Below are 27,585 nucleotides of genomic sequence, written 5' to 3'. Positions count from 1 at the left end.
CCACGCTGACATCTAGAAGCATGAAAGCCCTAAATATATGATATGGCTGAACTAAAGCAACAGTCATTTAGTGCTGTGGAAGTGGCAGTGATTCTTTTGTGACAGCACAAAGTTTTAGCCATCATAGCTTGGCAAAGGGATTTCACTCAGATTGGAGGAAAACATTTGAAAAGAAAAAAAAACACTTTTGTTTGAATAAAAATATATTGTTTAATTCACTTTCTGTTGGCTACATTTAAATCACATTCAATATTAAATTAACCTGTATTAAAAATCTGTACAAGCTATGATGTAATGATACATAACCTTTACATAATCATTATAGTACATGAAATCATTAAAGCCACACAATATTCAAGCAAACACTGCAAGAAAAAAAATTCCAAACATACACATATACATACCCACCTGATGGACAGCAGGATAAGCCTAACAAGCTATACCTTTTAATATGATTGAAGTGAAATGAGATCTCTGTTATGGAAAAGGATTAACTTAGTCTGTCAATACTTATAACACTAAATACAATTATCATAGTATTTTAAGACTCTTTCCAGGAACATTATTCCCAAAACCAAGCTACAAGTGACAATACAGTATCACAATGCATGACTAAAAATGCTTAATTTACACCAGAATTCCCCAGATCTTTCATTCTGGTATTTGGCAGTTACTCAGTACTTGGATTTTAAAAGCCCTAGAATCTAAAAAGTTGTCTCACAAAACAGTTATTTCAATTAAAGTACAAGACCTCAACCTGAAAATACTAAAAAGCAGTTTCAACATTCTAGAAATTCAAGGCCAGTTTAAAAAAAGTTTCTTATAAAAATAAATTAAAAGCATTCAAGACAATTTAAAAATAACATTTAAATGTTAATATGAAACATCTTCAAAACCTGTTTTTTTTTGTCTTTAGTCAACAACTTAACATCACAGGAACATGTCTACTAAAAACAGGTTTGATGAATACAAGTCCTTTTGCCATTAGGAAATGGGATCTTTACAAAGAAGCAGTGTTCAATATCTGTGTGCTAAGGTTAAAATCCTTTTGACCTCCCAAGAGGCATAAAAACAGTCCAGACCTGTACCAGTACATTTAAGATAAAGAAGATACATCACAATTGCAGCACCATGAACTTTGGAACAGCCAAAAGAACTCCAGAGCATCTGATCCTCAGCTTCCAGCACAAGGAACCAAAAAAGAACCACTGTGTAACAAGGACAGAAGACAAACTGAAACCATCAGTAGCCGAAGTGTAACAAAAGCACAAGCAGATTTAGAAGTCTCAGAGACCATGCACAACTCTGCTGTCTAACAAGCAATTGCAGCTATTGACACACTGTTTCAAACTTCTGAGTGAAAAGAAGAAACAAGATATTGTAGCTTTGATACCCACTGAGGAAAGGTAAAGTCATATTGTCATTTGACTAGGTCTGCCAACATTCAGAGACTGTTGTTAAATCCTTCATCTCACTCCTTTGCTTTCATCTTTATAAAGATAATATTGTGAAATTACTTCACCTGTTAATAATAAAGATTAAATCTTTATCCAGGCATGAAAAAGCCATGAGGTACTTTATGTACTTTCAAATGGTCATACAGGTTGTCTGAACAGACTTTAGTAAACAATTCAGTTTGCCGCCTTCTCTGGGAGAAAGCAAGCTATCATCACTGCAGAATAAACACACACACACACAAATAAAATAGTTCAGCATTGAAAAGGAGTTAATATTTTAAGACAATTTGACAGTCTCATCAGATCTACAGTAAAATCTGTCTTGCCCTAAAGTAGCTTTAAAACAGACTTTGAACTAGTGCAAAGCTCACAGTCACAACTACAAATAAAATCTTATATCCTCATCTTTATTCCACACACTAACAGACTACAGCCTTACCACCCTGTGAAAGTAAAATGCAAATCCTACACTAATGTCAAGGCAGAGAACTATGGCCTGGCTATGGCCAAGGTTCCCTCCTGAGCTCAATCAAGCCATCTCAAAAGAAAAAAATCACTAACATCAGCTACAATTAGTGGATACCTCTTTCTCTGACAAAACAAACAGCTGCTTCCTTTCCGTTTGAAGTTAGAAAGCCACAAAAAGTTAAGAACCATGGAAGAGAAGCTTATGGGTGATGCAACTGTAATAAATCTCTTAAGGAGAAAAAACAAATCTTGTTTGTTCATTGTCTGCCTCCTCCCAAAAAGAAAAACAATTAATTTTGTAAGAAACTCTTATCTTCTTCAATTTACATTTTCACTAAAAGTTGCCACACTTTCTTAGAACTTCCCAAAGATAAAACAATGTCAATTGGTTACTAACTTGATTTGTAATTAATTTTTAGATGAATTATCCTTACACTTACCTTTAGGACAAGAGAGAAACAAGTGCATCCAGAAATTTGCTCCGGTCTTCTGTTTTTAATTCAATTACTAAAATATGAAATATATTACAAGATGTAAATAACTGAAAGATATACCAGATGTCACACTTAAAGAATAGTAGTTCCAAGAATACTTGATTAAGAATATAAATATTAAGAATATAATCAACTTTTTATTCTTAAAGTACAAACTATTTATTTGGATAAAATGCGAAGGACATTGTTTAATCTGCTTTTAGATTTTGGCAAACTCCAATTTCTAGGTGCTCGCTACGTGATGTAACAGCCACTCTTCCAATGCAGGAATGTTTCTTTGTATGTTCAACATGCATACCTAAGTATGTATTGTTAAAAACTCTCTTTTTTAAGTACGTGCAAAGATAGGCAAATCTTGTAACTAATTTTTTCAAAGACAGTAAAAAGAATGCTTCTCATAAAATCAATACTATACTTGGTTTGGCTGCTTAAATAGAAAAACCCTCACAGATTTTTAACTGAAGTGCACATATGAAAATTACTACTCCATGCAAAACGTAGATTGCCTCCTAAAAGGATATGCAAGGTGCTGCTTAGTAGCTTGTGACTTCTGCACAACAAGATAGCCCTTAGAAAAAGACTGACATACAGTGTAGCTTGGTTTTACTAGATGCAGAAATAGTGTATCACGTAGACACCCCTGGCGTTTGTACCCAAGACATACAGGACTGAGCACAAGGCCACTGTTCTGCTCTGCGGAGGCTGCGTAAACACTGACCCCTAAAGGGCTATTTGGGGGGGGACACAAGAGAGGCCGCGTTACTCACTTGACAGCTCAAAATGGTTGTGTAAAGTCCTAGAATTGGTGCTGTCTGCAGCTTTCTCAAATGCTCTTCCAAAAAAGCTAAAAGATGAAGAGAAATACAAGTGAACATTACAGAAAAATATATGTTTACAAAGTAGAAGTATGGAACTTTTTCCTTGGTGAGAGCTGATAATATTCAACATACAGTTCACTTAAAGTACAAAAATCTTAACATTTCAGGCTTGAAGAAATCAAACCCTATGTCATATGATGAACCGTCTCCCTCTTTTAAGATAAATAAATAGTTAAGAGGGAGGGGAAAAAGCAAAACCAAACTTGCAACAAAGCTGGGGAACATCTGTATGCTCTCTCAAAGCATCTCATATGCAAAATGCAGGTTTTTAAGAATTATAAGATGCAAGTCAACATACTGCATGTTAAATACATACAGGAAAAATATATATGCTTCAGAAACAGGAAGAGTCTATAGATAAGCTTTAGTAAGAATTTTTAAACAAGATGCTTACTTCTTCTTGTCAGAGCTTTCTGTCTCTGGAGGAATCCCCACCATGATCACAGTTCCCTGCTCAACATCCATTGGGGCAGCCATTACCAGTGGCAGCAATTTACAACGCTTGTTTTTTGTCTGGAAGTCAGAAAGCCTCTTTGTTAGACAAAGCTCAAGAACAATTTCATTTCAGCTCCCTGTATTACAAATGCTCATCTAAGGATATACAGCTATAAAGCAGTTCAACAGAAGGTGGTTTCTTTACATAATCTCTTAATCCCCTTCTTTCTTGCAATAGAAGTCAAATTAAGGACCAATAGAATTTTCAGTTCTTCTCTGATCTTGCAGTTAATTTTAACACAGAATTATAGAGAGACAATATATTATTTGCAATAAAGGAAAAACACAACAAAAGAAATGCAGATACAGGTATCTAAAAACTTAAACTGGGCTTAGTTTTGTTGTGTTGTTGTTGTTTTTTTTCAATAATCATTTTACATTAAAATACAACAGATAAAACATTGACAAACACAGTCTTACTAGAAATTATTTTTCACTCTCATATTGTTTTATAGCAGTAAATTGTAACTTCAATACATTTTGTAACTTAAATCCAAAAATAATTATGAAGATTGAAATGTTTTTAGACACTTAAGTAAATGAAGCAGAAGTTTGTTTAGTGTTCTGTTCTTAAGGTAAATATTTTGCAGTGAGTTTTAAAAATGAAGATTAGTTTATTCACTGTGTATAACTTTAGAAGTCAGGACAGACAGATACAATGTGTCAAGGATGGACCACCATCAATTTCATTCACAAATTGGGAAGTCCTCACTGTGAATAATTTTTCATCTTAAAACCACATTTTTATTTGAAATGTGTAACCAATAGTTCAAAATATAAATGCAATTTCATTTCAGTTACATTAGTTACAGATATAGGAGCATTTAATTTAAACAGGGACAGAAATCTTTAGGTAATTTACTGGTCCTTCATCACTGTGTTTTTTTGGTGAGTCAGGTTAACTTTTCAAACTAAGTATTTAGTGATATGCTCCCTCAAAAATTCCAAAATTACACAAAGATTTTTAGATTGCAAGTATCTTAGGAATGAAAACTTTGATGCACAAAGGCTGCCTGGCAGGTATATCCTTGAGCAGCATCCACAGACGTGCTAAAATTATCCAGTCAACAGAAAAACATTATTAAAATTTTCATATCATGTTTCTAATAAATCTACTGCAAGTACCCAACAGAACAAGAACTACTGCACAAACCAGAAGTTAGTTAGTCAAAAGCTTTTGATTGACTTACAGAGCAAACAAATGATTTGAGTAAGTATTTACTCAGCAGGCACAGAGACACTGGTTTGGAAAACAGCTTCACATCTGGTGTGCCCTAGGATAAGAAAAATTATTTCAATTACAATCCAAGATGATTCTTCCACTTATTTACTTTTTTTTCTATCTACGAAGAAGTCTAAAAGTTTTGTGCCTCGAAGAACAGTACTAAAAATCATTACAATACAGGAGTCTGAGCTCACCCACTTGACTTGGATATGAAGCCCTCCCACCTTTAAGAGGACTGATTCTTCCCCTGGGAAGTTCAGGGTAAATGTAGGTATTGACCTATGAGAGGACAGCACAGTTTCTTTCTAACTGAGTCATTTTTATTGACTCAGGCAGTAGGGGAAACTTATTCAACTATGAGAAAGGCAAAAAACTAAAATTCTGACCTCCATGAGAGAGCAATAGAGAAAAGGCCCCTGAGAAATTACAAGGTTGGTGCAAATACAGCTGGCTACTGTCTGCTGAATGGCACGTAACTGCTTTTTGGCTAGGTCCAGTCCTTGGTGCAGTTTGTCCAGGTTACCCCTGCAACAGAAAGAATAAACACTTTCATCTAAAAAAGTTTTTCACACAAAAGTGAGACCTCTATAACCACTTTTCACAGGAATACATAACCCGTGCCCCCAAAATAAAATTGTAAAAGAATGAAGAGACATATTTTCAGTACCTGGAAAGACTGTCCAAAGCTTTAATGAAATTAGTTGTTTCAGGTCCCTCTTTCTCTATATTCTCCATGAGAGAAGCTGTTGCATAAACTATATCACTTGCTGAGAACTTGTTCTTAAAGCCAAAGTGAATGCTGAAGGTCTGAACTCTTAAATCCTTCATTCTACAAAATGAAATAAAACCAGTAAAGATTATTAACATTATTATCAACATTGACCAGCCATCTTCTCAGTATGTTCATGTTGAGAACATCAAGACAAATCATATCCAAACATTTGCAATGAGTTTAATATTAGTCTATCAATCTAGAAAGCATATTTTTAAAACAAGATGTTACATGCTCTTCATACAAAAATATTTAGGCTTAACTGAAATGTATTTTCAGATAAAGCATTTGTATTTAACACAATTTACCCAAACTTGTTGGCAGATTCTTCAATCATCTCCCGAAGATTTTCTTTCAAAGACATGTCCATGGAATTAAATTTCTGTTTCACCTGCTTCAAAGGCAAACTAAAACCAGAATGAAAGATACATGGATAGGTATGCCAGGAGAAACATTTTTCTTTCCTTTTATGAGACTTTCTTAATTTTATATAATTTAGCAAGTCTGACCAAGCTGGTTTGCTTTCTCTGTTCTTCAGTTATTGAAGAGTGGGTGCAAGAAAGCATTGATTGCTAATCCACTATTCCACAGAGGCCTACAGCTGAAGTATTCCTCATATACAGAATCACATAATCTTAGGGGTTAGAAGGGACCTCGAAACATCATCTAGTCCAACCCCCCTGCCAGAGCAGGATCCCCTAGAGTACATCACACAGGAAAACATCCAGGTGAGTTTTGAATATCTCCAGAGAAGGACACTCCACAATCTCTCTGTGCAGCCTGTTCCAGTGCTCTGCCACTCTCACAGGAAAGAAGTTTTTTCTGATGTTAATGTGGAACACCAAGATACACGTCGCATAACTCAGCTCAGAGAGACTTTGCAACCTACTCAGAGCCCCAAAATCATATTTAAAAACCAATAAGTCCAGTATTTACAAGCTATATTCTCAGTATTTTCCCATAATTAATTGAAAAATGGATTCTTCAATAGAGACTCAGATTTTTATAACTCACCCCATGTCAGCCAAAAACTCCTGAAGCCTCTTCTGCCCTTGCACAGACCAAAGCTTTAGGCTAGCAGAAGTATATGAAGTGTTACAGAGACTTTCATAGAGAGACCAGTGCTGATAAAGAGCCAGGCGCAGACTGAACAGGAATTACGGAAAATAATTATAAACACATATATCATGTGAGGTTACAAATAGTAACAGAACTCCACAACTAATAGGTAAGTCTTTAGTTGCCCTTATGTATTGCATTTCTGTAGTACATACAGTAGTTAGAAGCTGCAGGTGCACACACCACAAGACGAGCAACATTGACTTGTAACTAATTCTGCAAGGTTAAGCTGATCTGAAGCTCCATGAGCCATTGAAAGATGGATTAATGTTCAGCAAAACATTCACATTTCCAATTTTTTCATTCCATTCTCAGCAGAAGAGATGGTGATGATTTTTTTTTTTTCCCCTAGATAAAAACTCAACTGAGGTTCCCCAAGTGAGTAGAGTGAATTTTCCCTAGATCTTAAGCAAGGATACTCATATTCAAATGCTATTCTCATGCAGTCAATTGACAGAGCATGTTCTTCGTCCTCATTGCGGTGGTTATGACGGGAGACGTGACGCTGCAGGATTCCAATGTCAGTCACATACTTCATCCTGAGACAAAAACAAATGTGTTACTTCACTTTCTTCCTCTGTAGTTTCGTACTCAACACAAAAATGCTTCCTTAAGATTACACAGATGTTAAAAGCATGAAAACTGCAGAGATAGCTTGAAAAAAAGACCAAGCAACTTGTTAAATAATGTTCTTTCAGGATTCAGCCAAACACCCAGGCAATTAAAACTAAAATAAAAGCAATACAGGGAGACAGACTGACCCATTAAATTAGTTACTTTTAACATTTATCTCCTTAAAAACATCAGTGCATTAGTAACAACAGAACACCAGAACTGAAGCCTACACACATGCTACTAGAATTCTGATGGTATCTTCTAGGAAATACGAAACAAAAAAACAGGAGAAAATCTGAAACTCATTAACTTAAACTAGAAAAGAATCTGGAGGATACAGAACATATTTTTTTTTTTGCCTTTAATAAATCTCTATTAACATCATATTTACATAAGCTACTGTTAAACATAATTTATTCCTGCATCAGAAGTGCTTGTTTAAGAATTTTGTGAAAAATAAAGTTAGTTTAAAAATTTGAAATAGTAGAAAATGAAAATACTTTTTTTTCTGTTGTATATTCCCAGTTTTGGAAGGAGTGAGATCAATTCAGTCATTGAGATATTTGATGTCACTAGTTACTAATTATCTTGTGTTATATTAATTCTTTTGTGTTTCATGATCTGTTAATTGCTATTAGTTAGTCCTAAAAATAAAATTTACAAGACAGACAAATTAATGTCAACAACAAAACCAATAATAATAATGAATTTAGGAAAAAATCTTTCTTACTGAGTGATTTTATCTTGGACCCATTGATCTGTTAAGCCAACAATAGCCCACCTAAAATTGAGAAGGAAAAAAAAATTAAACAAAAAATATTCCAGTACATTTAACTCTCTAAGTATTTAACAGAACAAGTCAGAAACACTTTTCACCAACTGTACATAGAAGTTAATAAAAAAGCTATATACTATTGTTCTCTCTTCAGTAGACATACACCTATAGTACCATCCTCCCTTTTTCCACACAAAATCTATTAGTTGCTTGTAATTAACTTACACAGATAGATCCTCCAACTCGAGACATTCATCTGCTCAAAAAATAAATTGCAAACTCAAACTGAAATAAAAGTTTTGTGAAATATTCTCTCTTTCTATTATGGGTTTAAGCTTCTAGCCTCTATGGAGAAGAATAATGGCAACATACCACAACATGTCATTCAGGTCTTTAGACATGATCCATGCCAGATCAAACATCACCATGGCAGACTACAGGAAGGAAAAGCAAAACAAGAGGCTAAGTGAACACAGAACTCTCTCTTATTTAACAAATAAGAACATGGTTAAATTTGCCAAATATTAGTATGTTAGCTCTAGAAATCACACTGGTGTCTGACAATGCAGCAGTGCCTTACTTCTTAAGATCCTCAGCAGAAAGAAAAATCTTTTGCACCCCTCTGAAAACCCGCATTATATATAATGTAGCACTTAACAAAATCTTAAAATAATCAGACAAGAGGCTGGATGACAGAAGGAACAGTTTGATGTCTTAAGTGTTACGTTTGAAATATCCTGACACTAAAAACTCTGAAAGGCAAACAGCTCCCTACAAGCTAAAGTCTTTTTGTAAGTATTTTGTGCATAGATACTTTGGTCAAGACCTAAAAAAATTAGACTACCAATTTTTTTTATACCAGCATTCAAGTTACCAGACAACATAAATGTGAATAGTTCTGGTTTATCATTTACCCCCACTGCTACCATGACACTATCCACTGTGACTCAGTTGTCTGCTGTCTGCCATCTGTATCTTATATATAACAATAAGATACAAAAATAACAAGATGTAGCAATATTATTATAATGTATAGTATTATTAGATCATAACATCATTGTATTAGATAATTAAAACATTGTCTATTGTCCAATTGCCTTTCCACTGGTGCCTACGTTTTTATGGCAAACAGGAGTTCATACTTACTGAGGTCCCATGGTATTCATATTGCTCATAATCAAAAAGAATTTCTCTTCTAAAAAAGAAAACGAATAAATAAAACATTTGAGTGGTGAATTGGTCACTAGATTCAATTAAAAACAAACCAGGAGTTGTAAAATAAAATCTAAATTTTGTTTTAGCAACTAAAAAAATAAACTTGGGCTAGAAATGATTCTTCTAGCAGGCAATTAGATTTTAGTTGCAAAGTGGAAACCACACTCAAATGTACTCATCAAGTAAAAAGAAAAGAATGTATTCATTTCTTATTCCTCAAATCCCATTTTCTTATCAGATTTGTTCCTGCTCGTTCCTATTGACAACGGAGGGATTGTAAAGGAACAAAAATGAAGCAAATTTTACACTAAAACAGACAAGGTAAGAACACTGCAGCACCTTCAACAGAAGGCAATGCACCTAATCCTACTTAAATGTAGAAATTGCTATTTACAACTATCCTCCATTTAAATATTTTATTTTTATGTAATAAATGCCTCTCTCCACTTTCTGAATAAAATTAGAACTAAAGCATCCTGCAAATCAAGCAGCAGTGTCATGGTTTTGTATTGTCAACAAGATTTTAATCAAAGAAGAAGAGAAAATAAAAGAGATGCAAGCACCATTAAGAGAGGTAAACACACCTGCGTGCCTCCCATTCTCGCCTTTGTCGCCGTTTCATGGTTCTCTCTATTACATCCTGGAAATCAATTTGGATGTTAAAAAGCTAGAAAAAAATAGTCTAGTAGATAATCTTCCCTCCAGATATTTTAATCACTAAGTCTTCATTAAAAATGCTTTCATTAAAGTCTTCCTTAAATGTATTTTCCTTCCTTATATATTTAAACTCCATAAACTGCATAATCAGCTTAAAAAAAAAATTAACAGCTTCTAGAGTAGCTTTTGAGTATAACATTTAGAGATTTTCCTATGAATTTCTGCTTTTGTTGAGTTAGCTCCCTTTCTAGATTAGTAGGGAAGATGGACAAAGTTAATAGAAATATAATATTAACATATTAACACATATTAAATCTGAGAATGTCTTTACATTTAATTCTCTTTTAATATGGCTGCCCTCAAGCCTTTGCTTCCTTGCATGGTATAAATGGAAAATATGCTATAATAACACAGAGCAAATTTAATGTTGTGTGTCTACCCTAACATACTTTTGTTATGTACTGCTACACAGACAAAATGTATTGCTAAATTATTTTTCTTCTCAAACAATTATTAAAAACAAATTTTATATCTAATAAGTTGTTTGCTAGACTGAAAAGCCCAGGACACATAATCAGAGATCCATCTCTTTGGTTACACACTTCTCTGATTACACAGTGATGCACAATCAAGTTCAAACCTTGCTTTTTTAAAAGGAGAAAATATTTACGTGAGGATCAGTTAATTAAACATTCTGTGTATGTGAAACTCAACTGGTTGTAGTAGATTATTTTTAAATCTTACACTTGAATTTGTGATCTAACAGAACCGAGATTTTAAACTCATAACAATGATGGTGAAGTACATGTAACAACTGTTTTATTTTCCATCTTTTCCCAGCAAAGTAGCAGAAACACACCTCTTCAAAACGTCTGCGCTTTTCTGAAGGTTCTGACCCGTCACTTTCATTCTCTGAGTCCTCTTCTTCATCCTCTTCATCTCTGAAGATGTCATCATAGGCAGGAACATCGAGATCATCGTCCTGTTTAACTAACAGCTTAATCTAGCAAGAAAGAAAGTATTTAAACTGTCTTATGTAGACAAATTAGAATACTGCAGATACCTAGTAAGAGAAACTCAAAACTCATTTTTTCTATAGCTGATTACTGACATAACAAAAATGCTACTTTTAATACAAAGACCATTCTTATTTATACAACATTAGAGTAAAATATGTATTCATTGATTACAGATGATCTCCAGAGGTCCCTTCTAACTCGTAGCATTCTGGGATTCTGCAATTACAGCATTACTGAAAGAATTATCTTTTTTTTATACTTGTTAAAGTCCTGTTGTCAAACAATTTGAGCTTAATACTCTAAGTGTTGCTAGATGCTGAAACGTTACATTCTGGAGGCTGTTGAACCTTTGATTTGTAGCAGTTTCGTGTATAGCAACAGAATTAACAAGTGCATCCTACTGACAACTATCAAATAATTAATGGTATATGTTTTATTACTGAAAACATTTTGTTTTTTTCTGATTGTGTACATTGCTACTGCAAATACCCATCAATACTACTTCCAAACCCACTAGCTAAAACTGTAAACAGTTTTGCAAAATACAGACAAGTCCTTATACAACCACTTTGTGCAAAAATTTTGCTTATAGAAGTGCTTACCTGTGTGTCATTGTAAACATTCACTACATTGATAGGCCTGTGACTGTCACATACAAAAAAATAAGCGTCTTCCTCTGGCTGCAAAATCTCCAGAAGGTCAACATTGGCACCACAATTAATAAGAACAAAATACTTAAACTGCAAACAAAAGGGGGGAAAAAAAACAACACACAAAAAAGATTTTTATTTTAATTAGCAGGAAACATAGAAGACTGAAAACACCTTCACAAAACCTCCAAAGCACTCATCATTGCCAGAACTTGTATTTATTTTCTGATATTTGATGGAGCAAAAAAATTAGAACAAACCACCAAATTCAGACTTGACAGGCATTCAATACAACCCCCTTTTATATCTCAAAACGTGCCCCAACTTAAGTTGAATCTATCAAAATTATAGCATATTAGTCTGAGCTGATGTAAAAACTTGACAAGGTTATTACTGGTATGTGAAAATGTAACCCCTATTTTGAGGTAACTGCTAACAACAATCAGTTGAGGAGCTGCCATTTTAAGTTGCATCAAGGGAAGAAATTAATGTCTATATAAGAGGAGCTGCTACTTAAAATATTTCCAGTATTTTCTCACCTGATCTTTATGCTCAAGAAAGGCAGTTTCAAGTTCTTGCCATCCAGATACTGGGACAAGTGTGTATTGTACATGGTCACATTGAAATAAAGCCTGAAACAAACAAAAACCTGTTAGCAAAGATGGGAGGAAACAACAACCTCTGTCACAAACTATACCATGCTGTAGTTCTATTGCACACAAATCTTTGTCTTGAAGACACCTCAAATAAAAGACGTACATGAACTTCAGGAGTATGACTTTCCAGTTTTCAGTGTCATAACTCATGGAATAAATAAATTGTAAAAACAGACTAAACATTCATACTTTCCCCAGTTCAAACCTATTAAAATGATCCCAGAGCATTATTCCTTTTACTGTTGGCTTGCAGTGATAATGAACAAAAGACTTACCTGGAGTATTTTACAAGCACATAACGCATCAACATCTGAAGCAACAAGAAGAAGAACACGCTGCAAAAATTAGGAGAACAGGATTAATATATTAAGATAGGCACCAAATCTAATGAGCTGTAAGACCAGAAAGTAGGACATGTAATTATAGATCATTGTAAGCACAAAACAGGATTGCTTCTGAATGGGCATTGCCACCAAAATTAGCTGATTTGGATCCCTGTAAACGTGAACAAGAAACAACTCCATACAAATATGTCAGCTGCTTTGACAAAAATGTAATTATTCAGGCTCCTACGAACTGCACAGAGGTTCAAAGTTAGTCAGCCCTACAACTTCATCATGTCTATAAAGGCCTACATTTTCAGCATGGAATCTGGAATGGTTTTGACTAAAGAAAACCTGTAACAAAAATAGGAGCAAGGCCACTCTTGAAATAACGTTGATTTTGGAAAAAAACACACAACAACAAAAAACCCAGAAACCAGGGGGCTTTTTCGAGTTGCATTTTTTCCATGTTTTGCACACAATAGAAGTCGAGTGAAATTCTTTCATTTGTACAATCCATATAATGCCACAGGTAGAATTACTAAGACTGCCCAAGAAACGCTTCACCCCCCCTCAGCATACACGTCTGCTCTGAAGGAAGCTAAGCAAACTCTGGGTTATAAAAGAAAGTAGCTCATCGGACCTTACGCAAAACTGCAAGAGAAGTCTCAAATAAGCCAGAAAACAAGATTTAGTGCCTGGGCCAGCACCAAAATTATTAATAATGAAGGAAAAAAACACCACACAAAACCAAAACAAATCAAGAGATGTCTTAGCGAAACCAAAGATCTACAAAAATACTCAAAGCACTCGCGAGAAAGATGAATCGCAAATAAAAGCTCAGGCGAGAACCCGCGGCAGAGACCGCAGCTTCGGGCCGGGTTTCCAACTGCACAGACACGACCGGGAAGGATATTTTTACACTTCGCATGGACCGGCGGCCCCGCCACCCTCACGGCGGCCCGAGGCCTCGCACCCGCCCCGGCAGCCCCGGGACGCGGGCAGCACCGCCCCGCAACTCCCGGCCCCGGCAGGCCCGCAGCGCCTCGGCCCCCCGCACGGCCAGGGCCGCCGCGGCACCGTCCCCGCGCTGTTAAACGGAGGGAAGAGGAGCAGCCTCACGGCGAGCGGCCTGGGAGGAGGCAGCTGGGGACGCCGGAGGGGCACGGCGCCCGCTCCCCGCGGCGCCTCCCGCACCTGGCTGACAATCAGGTCGTAGAAGTCCCGCCGGCAGTCAGAGACGAACATGGCGGCGGCGCGGGAGCGGCGGGGGAACGGCCGCCCCGCTCAAACTGGGCGCCAACGCAGCGCGCCTTCCCATTGGTCTGCTCCGCACGGCCCATCGGCCAATGGAACAGCGGCCGTCCCGCCTTCCCTGCGCCAATTGGTCGAACTGCCCGAGCCATTCCGGGACTTGGCCAATGGGATTGGGAAGAGGGAGTCGCGACACGTGTGACTGGCCAATCCCAGCAGGAGCTCAGCCGGAAGCACCGTGTTGGCTTTGTTGTCATGTCTGCCATCTTTACTACGGGTGAATTGTTTGCTTTACCCTTTAAATGACTTCGACGAAGAGGCAGCAGGGATCTCCTCAACACTACCGAACTGAGAAAGGGCGAAGCCGCCAGAAAATCCTTCCGGAATGGCCACATTGGCCGGTCGGAGAGCCCGTCTTCCGCCCTTACACGAAATGGCCGCCGGGAGGAGGGCGCCGCGCGGCACGCTGGGAGGGGCCGGAGGGTGGGGCCGGAGCCCGTCAGGCCGGAGAGCGGCCGGTCCGGGCGCGACCGCCTCCCGCACCCCCGCACCCCTCCCGCACCCCTCCCGCAGCACCCCCGCCTCCCGCAGCATCCCGTGGGAAGTTCGAGCGCCGCTCCGCGCCTCAGCGCCGCCGCCATGGTGAGGCCCGGGGGACGTGCCGAGTCACGGCGGGCGGGCGGGCGCTGGGCCCGGCGACCCTTCCCCGGCTGCTGCGACGGTTTCCCCGCAGCTTCCCCCTCGCGAAGCCCGGTTTCGAACCCGCGACACGGGTGGGGGGCCGCGCCGGGCCCGGTGCCCAGCCCAGCCGTGTTTCCAGCCGGACGGGGACGGCGCCGCTGCCGTTTTCCGTCCCCGTCAGCGCCCGGCGCGCAAACGGGGTGAGAACGGAACGGCGGCGTCAGCCCTGCGTAGTTTTAGCTCAAGTTCAGCCTAGTTGAGAGTTCAGGGGGTGCTTTAACTCCGGTACCCTCTGGGCACCTATTAATACACTTTGTGTTTTCTTTCTCCTCTAGTTCTCCTTTAATATGTTCGATCATCCCATCCCTCGGGTTTTCCAGAACCGCTTCTCAACCCAGTACCGCTGCTTCTCGGTATCCATGCTTGCCGGTCCTAATGACAGGTCAGATGTGGAGAAAGGCGGGAAGAGTATGTGCATGTTTTATTTTGACTAATAACCTGTTGGGAGAGGGTTTGTGAATAGTACCAAGCAGTGCAACTTTTGGCTGCAGAAACCTTTTCGAACAGCATTGAGACGTTCTCTTTGCTGCCTGGGTGGAGCTAGAAGAGCTCCCTAGGTGGGGCTTTAGGAAGGAAGGAAGGTTTTAGGTCATTGATGTGTAATTAAAAAACTCACCGAGTGAGTCCTTGTTTATGAGCGTTAGAAAAAGACGTTCGTCTTTTCTGAGGTCTCTTGTTAAGATCTTAGCCCCATTGTGAGCCATAGAAACTTATGATGAAGGACTTTTTTCCCCTCCTCGTTGTACCTCACTTAGCTTGGACAAAGGGAGTAGATTTGCCGGCTTAATTTTCATGCTGTCAGACTGATGCTGTGTTGTTTTGAGTTGGTATCGATGTAAGAGCAACTATAAGCCCAAACAAATAAAACTACCTTTAGGAAACATTTTATTTATTTATCTTACCTTATCATTAGGTATTGTAAAACCTTATCTTTTTATTCTGATTAAATTCTGGAATCTCCATGCAAACACCTATATTTGCCATCATTGATTCTACTGACATCTCTAGCATAAAAATTACTTTGCAGAAGATTTTTTAGAATGTCCTTTTTTAGGGCAATTTTTGAGAAAGGAATGTTAAAATTGTATGCTGTGTGCTCTTTGTGCAGTCATACTTTTGCTAATCTTACGTTCTTATTCATTTCTGCAGTAATTATGCCACCATCAGCTTTGGATCAACTCAGTAAGTGAATATTTTATTCTGGGAAAACAACATCAGAAATACCAGCAAATGCATAAGTAAATACCACAATATTTTAGTTATCAAAATCTGACTTAAATAGAGAATATGAGACTAATTAGTTTAAAAAGTGTATTTTGGAAGTACTTTGTCAGAATTAAAGAGGCTTGTCTGCCTTCAAGTACAGATATATGAAATGTTGGGCTTCCTGAGGCATGAATCAATATTTATTAACTATAGATAGAATATTCAGTATAATGGTTACAGTTAATCCAATAGATTCTTAATCTCAACCTGCTTTTCTTGGATGCTCTTGTCTGGAGTAAAATTAATTTTAAAGACAAAATAAGTGGTAACTTTGAAATGGTGAAAAGGCTAACTCAATCAATAGGTTAAATGGTCTTTACTGGCCTTTTTAACTAAGAGTTTAACTGAGTTTTTTTGCCTTAATAGAATTTCTTCAAGAAACTTGTTCAGTCAGGATTTAATTTTAAAATAGGCAGGGCCTGTTATAATTTGTTAGGTGGAAGCTAACTGATAATAGCACAAGGACATAACATTAAGAGATTCCTCTGCCAGTACCTACTGTCTGCTCATCTCTGAGCTTGGGGAAACGTTGGAGGAGCATCTAAAGCTCTGAATGTGGTGGCAATACAGCACTAGTGTATCTGCATTCTGTCTTGGATTTGTAGTTTTGAGCAGTTGGAATAATGGTGTGGCAGGAACCTTCTCCTGTAGACTGGCCCAGTCTCTTGCTAAAATCTTTAATTTCTAAAAGCTTCAGAAATGTCTTAGTGGCTTTAAACAAACACATTTTTTTCTTCTTTCTCACCAGGCCGACTTAATATTACCTACCCAATGCTGTTTAAGCTGACCAACAAAAATTCAGACCGAATGACACACTGTGGGGTGCTTGAATTTGTGGCTGATGAGGGCATATGTTACCTTCCACACTGGGTGAGTTGTCTCATGCTGAACTGTCAAAACCTGAAGAGTAGGATTACTGAGGTGCCAGTTTAATATTAAAGAGGCAGAATGTTTCCTGAGAGTGCTTGTCTTCACTAGTCATCTTCCTACAACAGCTTCCAGTCACAGCTCAGGTTTTCCTCCTTGAGAGTTTAACTAAGTAAGCCAAGCAGGCTGCTTTTTAAGATGCACCTGAGTGTTCTTCCTGAAATTAAACCATGGTAAACTGGTGCATTTCAAGGCAGATGGTGGCCCCAACAAAAATAGGTATATGCAAAGAGGTTTAAAAACATTAGTCATGTTGATAAGTGGTTTGTTTCTTTGTTTCTGTTCTTGCAGATGATGCAGAACTTGCTGCTGGAAGAGGGAGGCCTGGTCCAAGTGGAGAGTGTTAATCTTCAAGTTGCTACTTACTCAAAATTTCAGCCGCAGAGTCCAGATTTTCTTGACATCACCAATCCCAAGGCTGTGTATCCTTCCTGTTCAGTTATGGAGTATGGGACAAAATATACAGGGATGTGTCCCTTAGAAAAACCTGTACACCTTAATGTCTTGTCTACAGTTGTGATGACTTAAACCACGTTTGAGAGAGCAAGGGTCAGAGTTGTGTAACACAGTAAGTCTAAAGCTTTGATGTTGCATTCCAAACAAATTTTTCATCTTAACATACTCTGAAGATTGGAAAATGCATTGAGAAACTTTGCTTGTCTAACTACTGGGGATGTTATTGCCATCAACTACAATGAAAAGGTACAGTATACAACACCACTCATGCAAGTTTTGTTTGGATACCATCAATTTGAGGAAAAAATTCTGCCCCATGGAAAAAAGTACATTGTATTTCAGTGGACTGTGACCACCTACAGACTTTGACTGTGTCTTGTGAATAGATTTTATAGATGAGCATTCTTGGCAGCACATGTGCACATTTGATCACTTGTGATTGTAGGCTGAGCTCAGTTGTTGGATGTATCCATTCACAAGGTGTTGGATATTGGTGCCAAAACAATCAACACAGAGCTGTGCAGTGGTGTTGAAAACCTACCAGATGGTAGATTTTTCTCATCTGTTTTCTGTTGGAGGTAAAAAAGGATCAGTGAAGTCTCCTGATCTGCTGTTTTTTCACTCAGGGGAAAGTAAATTTTTGTACTGTTGATGTTTTTACAAGTCAAGGGACAGGCTTCATCCTAAATTCATAATTTGTTTTCCAAAAATGCAGATAAAGGTACAGTAAAAGGTAGGTTCTCTAGCTGCAGCACATACTGACCTTCTGAGTTGAAAATATTTGCTCTCAAGTTCTGTAGAGAGCCTGCAGTAGACAGTCTTCAGCGTAAAGAGCACTTCAGTTTTATTGAGGTTATCTGAAGGGAAAGGTTTAGATACGCTTTTTTTTTTTTTTTAAAATGTGTAAGTTGAGCTCTTTCATGTGCAATCTTAAAATATTCATTGCTGTTTCAGATCTATGAGCTTCGGGTAATGGAGACCAAACCAGACAAGGCTGTGTCCATCATAGAATGTGATATGAATGTAAGTGACAGCTGATATGGAAACTCTGCCTATACTGTGTCCTCCCAAAAAAAGGCATCTCATTCAGTGGTAGCTCAGTACACCAACCACCTCTGATACTGCAGGAGAGGTAAAAATCAAATGGAATAGTGAAGTTGAGTCATTTGAGAGTAGCCCATGTACCACATCTGTAGTCTTGAGCTGCAACTTCATGTACCATCAGGTGATTGTAGTGCCTAGAATTTAATGTTTTGATTCAGCGTGTTTTGTAATCTGAGTTTAATTTAGCAGCCTTGTCTGGATTCAAACTCCAGTGTTAACTCATACAATTATAGAATCAGAGGGGTTGGAAGGGACCTCTGAAGGTCCAATCCCTCTCAAATCCAACCCCCCTGCTGCAGCAGGAACACCTGAGGCAGATCACAGAGGAACATGTCCAGATGGGTCTTGAAAGCCTCCAGAGAAGGGGACTCCACAGCCTCTCTGGCAGCCTGTCCCAGGGCTCTGTCACTCTCACAATAAAGAAGTTTCTTCTCACGTTGAGGTAGAATTTCCTGTGTTGTAGCTTGGTGCCTTTTCCCCTCATCCTATCACAGGGCAGCACTGAAAAGAGACTGGCCCATTCTTGACATCCATCCTTCAGATATTTATAGACATTAATAAGGTTATTGTAGGGCTCTGTTTTACTGCTCTATTTTAGTTACATGCTAAGAGTTATTCTTGGGAGCTTTAGTCTTTTTAGTTCTGAGTTTAAATGTTTAACAAGCAAACCTCAGTTCTTTCTTTCTGGATCAAAATGGAGTGATAGGTGTGGAGTTTTGAGGAATAGTAGTATAAAGTAATACAGTAGTATAAAGATTAAGATTTAAAAAAAAAACCCAACAACTTATTTCATGCTTCTTGTGTAAATAGGTGGATTTTGATGCTCCTTTGGGGTACAAAGAACCAGAAAGAAGTGCACAACATGAGGAGACTGCAGTAGGTTAACTTTCTGTTCTTCAAAAATGTGTTCTTTTAAAATCTTGCTTCTGTTGGAGTAGTGATCACCAACATTCTTTTTTCCTGAAACAATTTCTTAAGACTTTGAACTTTGCTTACCACATGCTCCACATGCTTTTGCTTGTGGTACTTAGGAGATGGTTATTTACTACTAGTTGATTTTTGAAAGGAATTGTTCTGAAGTTTTGTTTAGTCAGAAATATGTGGAACTGTTTTCCTGTGTTCTGCATATCACAACCTGAACACAGTGAACTAACTTCTTTTTTCCCTCATAGGATGTTGAAGCAGACCACAGTGGTTATGTGAGTGACTTAGGATTTCGTGTAAGTTTCTTATTTCTGCTGGTTTCTGAATGTTGTGAAATGGTGAGGGGAAGTTATTGGAAACAACTGCAGAATTACTAGTACCTCTTCTTAGAGGTGGTGGTCATTTAAGTGGCCATTATCTGGCAATATTTTGTGGTGCCCACAGCCAGGAACTCTCTGACTTGCTGTCCTTACAAGGGCAGTCTATAAATGGGAGACTGAAACATGCTCTTACACCCAGGGTTCATCAGCTCATATGTACCAAAAAAGAAACATGCTGAATGATGCAATTAAATAAGCATGGTAGTAAGCTTTTACAGCATATAGTTTTCCTGTGCTTTTAAATACAATATATAGTTAAATTAAAACTTGTTATCTATACATAGGCATTCTCAGGTTCTGGGAACAGACTGGATGGCAAGAAGAAAGGTGTTGAGCCTAGTCCCTCACCAATCAAACCAGGAGACATTCGAAGGTACGTCTGTTCAGTTCTCAGCGAGTGAAGGATCCATGTTTGAATGGAGGTTTGTTGTGGTTTTTTCTCTGCTCCTGCAATATAAGCAAGCTAATTTTGTCATAAGTTTGCATTTGGAAGATAAATACTCTAATCTTCTGGATGGACTGTGGACTACTTAAGAGGCAGATCCTAAATTAATGCTGCCAAAACTCACTCACTCAACTCTAGTTCTATAGCAGACAAGCAGGGAGAGGCAGCAGGTCTAGATTGGGCTGGATCCGGTGATGTACAGAACCCTGCCAGTTTTCTACAGTGAAATTTGATGTAGAGCAAAATCTTTTTTTGAGTTGGATGGATAACCAAAGCCAAGCCATGTGTGGGTTTGTTGGTTGGTGGTTTGTTTTTTTTTCTTAGAGGGAAATTTAGAAAAGTCAGGCTTACTGGAACTGCACAGGGATGTGGTTCCTGTGGTGTTCTGTCATTTACACCTATCACAATAAAACTTGAACCTCTGTGGAAAACCACGTCCATGGTCCTGTGGAAACCGCAGGCTATGTGGAAACATGCCCACAGGCAAGCTTCTACAGCAGCTCTAGAATCTCATCATTTGCTTCATGCAGTGTGTGCCAACCTTCAGAAAATAGTTCAGTGGTTTCACTCTAGAATTATTTGGTAATGAAAATATGCAGCCAGTTTAGTACAATACTGACAGACATAGAATAGGTCTCACTGTGTTCAATTGGATGTTAGGCATAAATATTATTTCATAGTGTTCTTATGCTTTCTTTTCCAGAGGAATTCCCAACTATGACTTCAAGATTGGTAGAATCACATTCATTAGGAACTCACGTCCACTGGTTAAGAAAGTCGAAGAGGTAAATAAAGTTGGATGCTTCATAATTTTGCACAGAATTAGAACAATAGAACTGCTGTCCAAATTTGTGGTTCCTCTCTCCATACTTGCTTTTTCACAGTACACTTCTGTTAAAAAGTGGTAGTAGTTAGAAAGTGGTTTGAGTTAATTGAATGCAACCTCCAATGTCCTTGCTTGATGATGTATAAAAGATTGGCCTCATACAAGTTTAATAAGCCAGTGCTTGAAATGTCACTGAAATGTTCATACTTAATTTTCAGGAATAAAGTGGTTAATATGTAGATGTAAGGATGTGAAATACCTACAGTCAGTTTGTGATCTGGGGGAATGTTCAGCTTTCATCATTCAGAAGCAGTGAACAAAGAGGTAACCACCTTTTTCCCCTCTTTCTCCCAGGATGAATCTGGAAGCCGGTTTATTGCCTTTTCAGGAGAAGGCCAGTCCCTGCGCAAGAAGGGAAGAAAACCCTGAGTTCTGGTTCTGTGAGTCAGTTAGGGAGAAAAATAAAATAACAATTGCAGCATATTGGACCTTAGTTATTGCAGTTGAGAGATGAGATTGTTTTTTGCAACACAGGAACACTTACTGGATTTGGTTTCATATTTAAAATCAAAGTTGTCAGGGTGGCTCAGTTGAAAATTAAGCTCTAGGAGTTCTGAAGGTATTTTTTTGTTTGTGTTGTGAAGAGGGAAAGTAGATCTCTGATAAACTAAGAAGTAAAACTAACAAGCTCTACCTTACTAAAAGGTCCAGTTCTTACACTGCATCCTCCCCTTACATCCCGAGTGGTGATGATCTCATGTTGCTCTGTGCTTGGTATTTTCCCCTCTCTTTGAATCTTTTGCCACAACTTCGGGTAAGTTTTGGTGTGGTGCAGATGAAGGCTAATACTTGGTTGTTAAGGACTTTTGGGAAGGGAGTCTCTTGCCTTCAGATGTTGGATTATAACTCATTCTAAGCAATCCCCCTGCAGTTGCTTTTTATAGTTAATAACATGCCTTTTACTAGTTCAGGTACTCTTTACTTACTGTAGCAACCTTGTGGCACGTGTGGGGAGGGGGGAGGCCCAGCTGCTCTGCCCACTGCTGTGTCCTCTGCTGTGTAACAAGGGGTCAGTGATGACCTGCACGACCTTCTGAGTGCTGGGGGTGGTCTTGGAGGCTTGGCTGGGCCAGACCCCCATGTTCCCTCTGGCAAGATCGAATAAAGGCTCCTTCACCAGCCTGTGTCTGGTGTGATTATTTTGGGGGAGAAAAAAAATATCACAAAACAAACCTCTGGGGGCCTGTCTCCAGTGCTTCCTGCTCAGCACAGCAGAGGTTTTCATGGGAAAATGAGGGGTTTTGGGGTGGTGGGAGCTTGGGTTTGTGTAGCAGAGGTGGTGGGGGCATGGAGGTCACGTGCTGTCGAGAGATCAGCTCCCACACAAATCAGCTCATGCTGAAGTGTAGAGGGGTTTAGTGGGAGTTTTGGATGGCTTCCTGCCATGAATATAATTTCCAATTCAATGCATCCTCAGAGCCTGTATGGCTGTGAATTAGCCTGGAACTTGATGGCTGTCTTGTTAGCTCATCAGAGTCTGCACACCCCAACACGTCCCGCACCGTGGCAGCTCCGAGGGGTCTTGCAGGGATCCACTTGAGCAGAACCTGGGAGTTAAGTATAAAAGAGAATTACGTTTTGGGCTGGTGTAAAATGATGCTGCAGAAGGGGTTTGTGTGGGAGGGAGCACTCTGCAGCTCCGGGAGAAAGGGAAAGGCTTTGGGCGCCCGGGATTCGCTCCCAGGCTCCATCCACTGCTTGTTTTCTGTGCAACCTTATGAAGAGCATTTACTGCCCGGGTCTCGGTTTCCCTTTCTTTAAATCAGGAACAATAAAACCTCAGTTTCCTTGCAGCTGCGTTGTCAAGATGAATTAACCTTTGCAAAGTGACCTGAGATTCTACAGAAAGTCGAAGGCCGCGTCATGATACCGAGCTAAACTTGGCACGGAACATCGGCGGGCCAAATTCCCCTCCCACACTGGAGGAGAAGGGGTTGTGTCAGCACAGCCGAGAGGAAAATCCCAGCCACTCATCCTGACAAAAGAAGAAAAACGAAACGAGAAAAGCCTCATTGAGCTCAGACTGCAGCTTTCCCGGCGGAGATTCCGCCCCCGGCAGCTCCGCGCGGAGGGATCCGAGCAGCCCGCCCCGCAGGCGGCCGCTCATTGGCTGGCAGGGCAGGGGGCGGGGCCACAAGGCCGTCTGTTTGTGTCGGCCCTCGCCATTGGCCGGAGCAGTAGGTGTCCCTAGAGAGCCGGGAGGGGATTGGCGGCGGGGCGGCGCCCCGCAGGCGGGGCAGCATGGCGGGCGGCGGGAGCTGGCGGGTGAGCGGCGCGGGGCGGGGGCCGGGGCGGCGGGGCCGGGAGCGGGGGCCGGGGCCGGGCTCAGCGCGGGGCTCAGCGCGGTCTGTGTCCGCCCGCAGCCGCCGCGGCCGTGCGAGGACTACCGGTGGGAGTGGAAGCACTGCCGCGGCTGGCGGCACGCCTTCCACCATTACTACGCGCACGGGGAGCTGCCGGCCTGCGACCGCTGGCGGGAGGACTACGAGGCCTGCCGGGCCTGGGAGAGGGACCGCGCCGCCGACGCGCAGGTACCACCCGCCCCGGGCTTTGTAGGCCGGGGTCGGTGGGAGAGAAGCCCCGCAGCTGCCTGTGGTGTCGGGGAGGGCTGGAAAGGCGGGGTCTGCTCGGGGGGCAGGCGGGCGGGGCGATCTTGACGCCCAGCAGGAGTATTTTCAGTGTTGTGCTGTAGAAGTTGACGATTTCAGTTACTCTCATATTCCCTTCCTAATACCAAAAGGTGCCGCGTTGCTGGGAAAATGTATTCCCGGGGTGTCCAGAAACGCTTCTGGCTACAGCCCCGCGAGAGCCCTTCAGCCCCCCTGGACAACTTCTGGTGGGGAAGGCAGTGCAGAAGAGTCAGTTTCTTCATAATGGAGAAGTCAGAGGCAAACTCCAAGTGTGACAGTTAAAAGCATGCATCCTGGCTTCCCTAGATAGCACTTAGCAGCTGTATTTATGCATGATCAATTTTTTTTCCTTGTTTTATCTGAAATAGTCACAGCAGGAAATAACATCTGTAAGACTTGAGCATCCAGCACTATTGTGGTAATATTTTTTTTCCCCTTAATCTCAGGAAACTCTGTGCAAGAGTGAAAGAGCTCGGGTTATGGAAAAACAGAAATATGCTCCAGTGTGGACATTCAGGAAGAGCCCACCACCTGACTGGTACCTTCCACTTGACCAAGACAAACCAAATTAGCAAGACTGTGATGTTGCAGACCCTGAAACTGCAACCACTCTCCATTGGTGGTGTGTGTCAATGGCAGTATTCAAAATTGCTACAAAAATAAAGGTTTAAATGACTGGAGAGAGATGTGTTTGGTTTTAGGGCAAACCCTTAGAAAGTTAGCAACAATACTTAGATGGCAACAGTCAGCTGCTGCCTCCCTTACAGTACAGACTTTGTTGTGATGGCTGTGACATTCTTTCCTCATAACATAGGAATCTTCCAAGTTACAGTTTATGCAGAAGAAAAAAATGCTGCTTGGGAATGTATGGAGGGATGTGAAATACAAGCCCAGAAAGATTAAATACTCTGTGAAATATAATTACTTCTTTGTCTTGTTTTAACGTAGCACAAGAATCAGGTAGTGTAGTTTTGGTGGGTGGCTTACTAACTAGACAGCTGTTTAAAAATTCCAAACAGATACTTCATGAATATTTTTTACAGTCACTCACCTACAGTATTTTAACTTGCAGAAGGAATTGTTTATTCTGATTCCATTTTTTCCTCCTTCAGTCAGCCGAGCAGCACCAACTGAACAACAAACTCCATCACTGGGTGTACACTTTGGTGATATCCACACATTTTCCTTCAGGAGGATCATAACCAGGGAGTGGTGGGGTATAATCAGGTCCATCCCTCTCAAAGGGGAAGAGCCCCTCATCCCGTCTGATTGCTGCCTGATACAGCTCCTCGGATTCCAGGCGCAGTTCCCTCAGTGCCTCTTGCTGTGCTTCTACAAGGGCCTGAATTGCTTTCTTCTCTGCCTCATCTTGCTTCTGCTTAAACAAACACCACTTTTTCAGAAGTAAAACTCGTCTTTCAGTCTCCTCAAATGACAGGGGGGGAAGACTTCGCACCCTGGTAAAGAATAAGATCACATTGCAAGTGAGAAACAGCCTGCACCCCTAAGAGGAAATTAAAATGATACAGCACCAACCTAAGAACACCCCACCAAACCCAGAGAATGCATTTCATTCATGCAATGTCTGAGGTTTTCCACGGTCGTCATAACAGGAAATTAATGGTATTGATTTATTTTTCACTTTTAGAAGGAGCAAATAAAACATATTTTCCATGTTTTAGTTCCAGTAGGAGCAGATAAAGTTTTGTTCCAAGGCTGGCATGATACTGTGGTTTTACAGAGAAAGAAATCTGAAGTGTTTCTACCATGAATGCAAGCACATGGAGAAAGACAGTCTTGCTTACCTGTTGCTGTCTGAATACTTCAGTGGTGCTACAAAATCCTCTATTGGAATCAGTTCTGGAGCAGCTTTTTCCAACTTTTTAATTTTCTTTTTCATACGATCCTTCTGTGCTTGCTCTCTCTTTACATCCACTTTCTTCTTCTTCTTTGGTTGTGCTCTACAATGGAAAGAATTGTGAATGAAATTATTTTTTCATTTAATCCAACACTAGCAACTTTCATTTCCACTTTTCTAAGGACTGTTCCTTCCCTTTGCTTGATTAGGTCTCTAAGAGATGTTCTAGCCATTAGCTTTACTAAGTAATGTAATTTCCAGGGGACAGTAATATGTTTTGAGATACTCTGCAGAGTGACCTCTACCTACCTGAGAAAAGCAACCTCCAATTTTGTGCTGAACATCACAATGACCTGAGGACATTCCACAAATACTGAACTGGAATTGTGTTGCACTGGCTCAGAGCACAGCAGAGCAGGCCAACATGTTTATCTGCAGATATTCCTGTCATCTCACATTAAAGGAGTGAGTGGTTTTACACATGTATTTAAAATATCCACATTTGGAACCAAGTTCAGGGTGTGGATGTTACTCTCCTATTGTATTTCTCCACAGATCCAGCATAACCAGGGTAACTTATGGCACACGCTCCACAAAGACAAACTAACCCTCACAGGGGACCTGTGGCATCTCATCCCTGCCTTACTGATCAAACAACACTTAGGGTGTGAGACAGCCTCTCTGATAGTACCTAATAGCTACCAGGGTATTTTAAATCTAGTTTCATTGCAACAAAACATGGATACCAAAATGAACTCATATAAATGCAGACTGTCTGGTCTACCACTTTACTATAAAGTTCAAAATGGAATTCTGGAGCACAGCTTAAATCCAAATATCTCCAACCACGTTCTTTGGTTGAGGAGGCAAAACGAGCTCCACACAAGCATAAAGCAGTAATTGTACAGGTTACCATTAAACTCTCCTCAGGAGGCAAACAGTTCTTAACTGCTTTTACACGGAGTGACTTAAAAGCAAATATCTATTGTGAAAAGCGAGTTTTGACCTGGAAAAATCTGCGTTCCCCTAAGGACAAAAACATCAGATGTAAGTCCATGGCAGCTGCACTCACCTGACCGGGAGCGAAGCCCGGGACGCCAGCACCGACCCCGCCCAGTGACACCCTCGGGATGGAGCCGCCTGAGGCAGCCAAGAGCTGAAGAAGGAAAAGGAACACACAGCATGAGGAGAAACTGACGTTAACGGCATTGCTTACGCAAAACACGAGGGCTATTTACTAGTCATCAATGACAATGATGAGTTTCAAATAATCTTTGGGTACTTAATTCATGCCAGCAGACAGTGCTTGCCAGGGGTGATGAGCTGAAACTTCAGTGAGGTAACTAAACCCCAGGCCTGGGCTGCTCAGTGCTGTGAATCCACAAGGTACCGAGGGGTGAAACAGGTCACTTTTTTAAGTCTATCGATAGAGTAATTTTATTCGTAAGCTCCGACAACGGCCCCTTTGAATTACTCGTTTTGGAGAAGCCAAGCCGCCTCCGTTCAAACTCGGAGGCGGGAGAGAGATGCCGTTCCTCACGTACTGACGGGTATCGCGAGGGAGCCGGCCCAGGGGCCCGGCTCTGCGGGTCGGAGCCAGGCCCGCGCCCTGCACGCCCCGACACCAACCCCGGCGCGCGGGCCCAGGCCGCCCAGGACCCCGGCCGGGGGAGGGCAAGGCGGGTGCCCCGAGCAAAGGGCGATTCCTGGGCCCCCAACCCGCGGGCCCGGGTCAGAGCGGCCGCAACAGACACGCCCGAGAAGCCGCCCCCTCTACCTGAGCCGGGCACCGCCCGGACCTGCCCAGGCCCCGCGGAGCCCCCGGCCCACCCGGGCAGCGGCCGCCAACATGGCTCCCCGGCGGTGCCAGCCACGCTCCCGCCCGCCGCGCTCCGA

At 40.7% G+C, this 27,585-nt stretch overlaps 4 protein-coding genes across 4 annotated transcripts; 2 read left to right on the top strand and 2 right to left on the bottom strand.

Moving 5' to 3' along the window:
• Positions 1–233: 233 nt before the first annotated feature.
• CDC45 (cell division cycle 45) lies at positions 234–14,066 on the bottom strand. Its single transcript, XM_051634101.1, has 19 exons — positions 14,016–14,066; positions 12,771–12,830; positions 12,379–12,471; positions 11,792–11,929; positions 11,030–11,173; positions 10,098–10,153; positions 9,445–9,493; positions 8,671–8,732; positions 8,254–8,304; positions 7,328–7,447; positions 6,804–6,935; positions 6,098–6,196; positions 5,685–5,846; positions 5,404–5,542; positions 4,983–5,066; positions 3,692–3,810; positions 3,187–3,263; positions 2,366–2,432; positions 234–1,208 (listed from the first exon to the last, which is right to left on the bottom strand). The coding sequence occupies exons 1-18, from the start codon at positions 14,064–14,066 to the stop codon at positions 2,368–2,370; spliced, it is 1,701 nt and encodes a 566-aa protein (XP_051490061.1). The 3' UTR covers positions 234–1,208; positions 2,366–2,367.
• Positions 14,067–14,543: 477 nt separating this feature from the next.
• UFD1 (ubiquitin recognition factor in ER associated degradation 1) lies at positions 14,544–22,320 on the top strand. Its single transcript, XM_051634098.1, has 12 exons — positions 14,544–14,714; positions 15,089–15,221; positions 15,963–15,995; positions 16,828–16,949; positions 17,298–17,428; positions 17,636–17,708; positions 18,417–18,485; positions 19,377–19,442; positions 19,739–19,786; positions 20,155–20,243; positions 21,019–21,100; positions 21,496–22,320. Exons 1-12 carry the CDS (start codon positions 14,712–14,714, stop codon positions 21,568–21,570), a joined length of 924 nt encoding a protein of 307 aa, XP_051490058.1. The 5' UTR covers positions 14,544–14,711; the 3' UTR covers positions 21,571–22,320.
• A 1,088-nt stretch (positions 22,321–23,408) lies between these two features.
• On the top strand, positions 23,409–24,511 carry C16H22orf39 (chromosome 16 C22orf39 homolog). The gene is made up of 3 exons (XM_051634363.1): positions 23,409–23,466; positions 23,565–23,732; positions 24,278–24,511. Exons 1-3 carry the CDS (start codon positions 23,443–23,445, stop codon positions 24,401–24,403), a joined length of 318 nt encoding a protein of 105 aa, XP_051490323.1. The 5' UTR covers positions 23,409–23,442; the 3' UTR covers positions 24,404–24,511.
• Positions 24,512–24,890: 379 nt separating this feature from the next.
• Positions 24,891–27,584, bottom strand: MRPL40 (mitochondrial ribosomal protein L40). Its single transcript, XM_051634362.1, has 4 exons — positions 27,467–27,584; positions 26,762–26,845; positions 25,637–25,792; positions 24,891–25,288 (listed from the first exon to the last, which is right to left on the bottom strand). Exons 1-4 carry the CDS (start codon positions 27,538–27,540, stop codon positions 24,979–24,981), a joined length of 624 nt encoding a protein of 207 aa, XP_051490322.1. The 5' UTR covers positions 27,541–27,584; the 3' UTR covers positions 24,891–24,978.
• Position 27,585: the final 1 nt, after the last annotated feature.

The sequence above is a fragment of the Apus apus genome, chromosome 16 (assembly GCF_020740795.1).
Source record: "Apus apus isolate bApuApu2 chromosome 16, bApuApu2.pri.cur, whole genome shotgun sequence".
Classification (NCBI taxonomy): Eukaryota; Metazoa; Chordata; class Aves; order Apodiformes; family Apodidae; genus Apus; species Apus apus.
Note: the sequence above shows the minus strand (reverse complement) of the source record. Positions and strands in the feature narration are given on the sequence as shown.

Coding starts and splice junctions, on each gene's coding strand:
- CDC45 (XM_051634101.1), bottom strand. CDS start 14,066: ATGTTCGTCTCTGACTGCCGGCGGGACTTCTACGACCTGATTGTCAGC. Junction 6,936..7,327: donor AGAATAGCATTTGAATATGA/GTATCCTTGCTT, acceptor ATTCCTGTTCAG/TCTGCGCCTGGCTCTTTATC. Junction 5,067..5,403: donor TCTATTGCTCTCTCATGGAG/GTCAGAATTTTA, acceptor TTCTTATCCTAG/GGCACACCAGATGTGAAGCT.
- UFD1 (XM_051634098.1), top strand. Junction 15,996..16,827: donor ATCAGCTTTGGATCAACTCA/GTAAGTGAATAT, acceptor CTTTCTCACCAG/GCCGACTTAATATTACCTAC. Junction 20,244..21,018: donor AAACCAGGAGACATTCGAAG/GTACGTCTGTTC, acceptor TTTCTTTTCCAG/AGGAATTCCCAACTATGACT.
- MRPL40 (XM_051634362.1), bottom strand. CDS start 27,540: ATGTTGGCGGCCGCTGCCCGGGTGGGCCGGGGGCTCCGCGGGGCCTGG. Junction 26,846..27,466: donor CCGGGCGGTGCCCGGCTCAG/GTAGAGGGGGCG, acceptor TTCCTTCTTCAG/CTCTTGGCTGCCTCAGGCGG. Junction 25,793..26,761: donor CGGGCTTCGCTCCCGGTCAG/GTGAGTGCAGCT, acceptor TTTCCATTGTAG/AGCACAACCAAAGAAGAAGA.
- C16H22orf39 (XM_051634363.1), top strand. CDS start 23,443: ATGGCGGGCGGCGGGAGCTGGCGG. Junction 23,467..23,564: donor CGGGCGGCGGGAGCTGGCGG/GTGAGCGGCGCG, acceptor GTCCGCCCGCAG/CCGCCGCGGCCGTGCGAGGA. Junction 23,733..24,277: donor ACCGCGCCGCCGACGCGCAG/GTACCACCCGCC, acceptor CCTTAATCTCAG/GAAACTCTGTGCAAGAGTGA.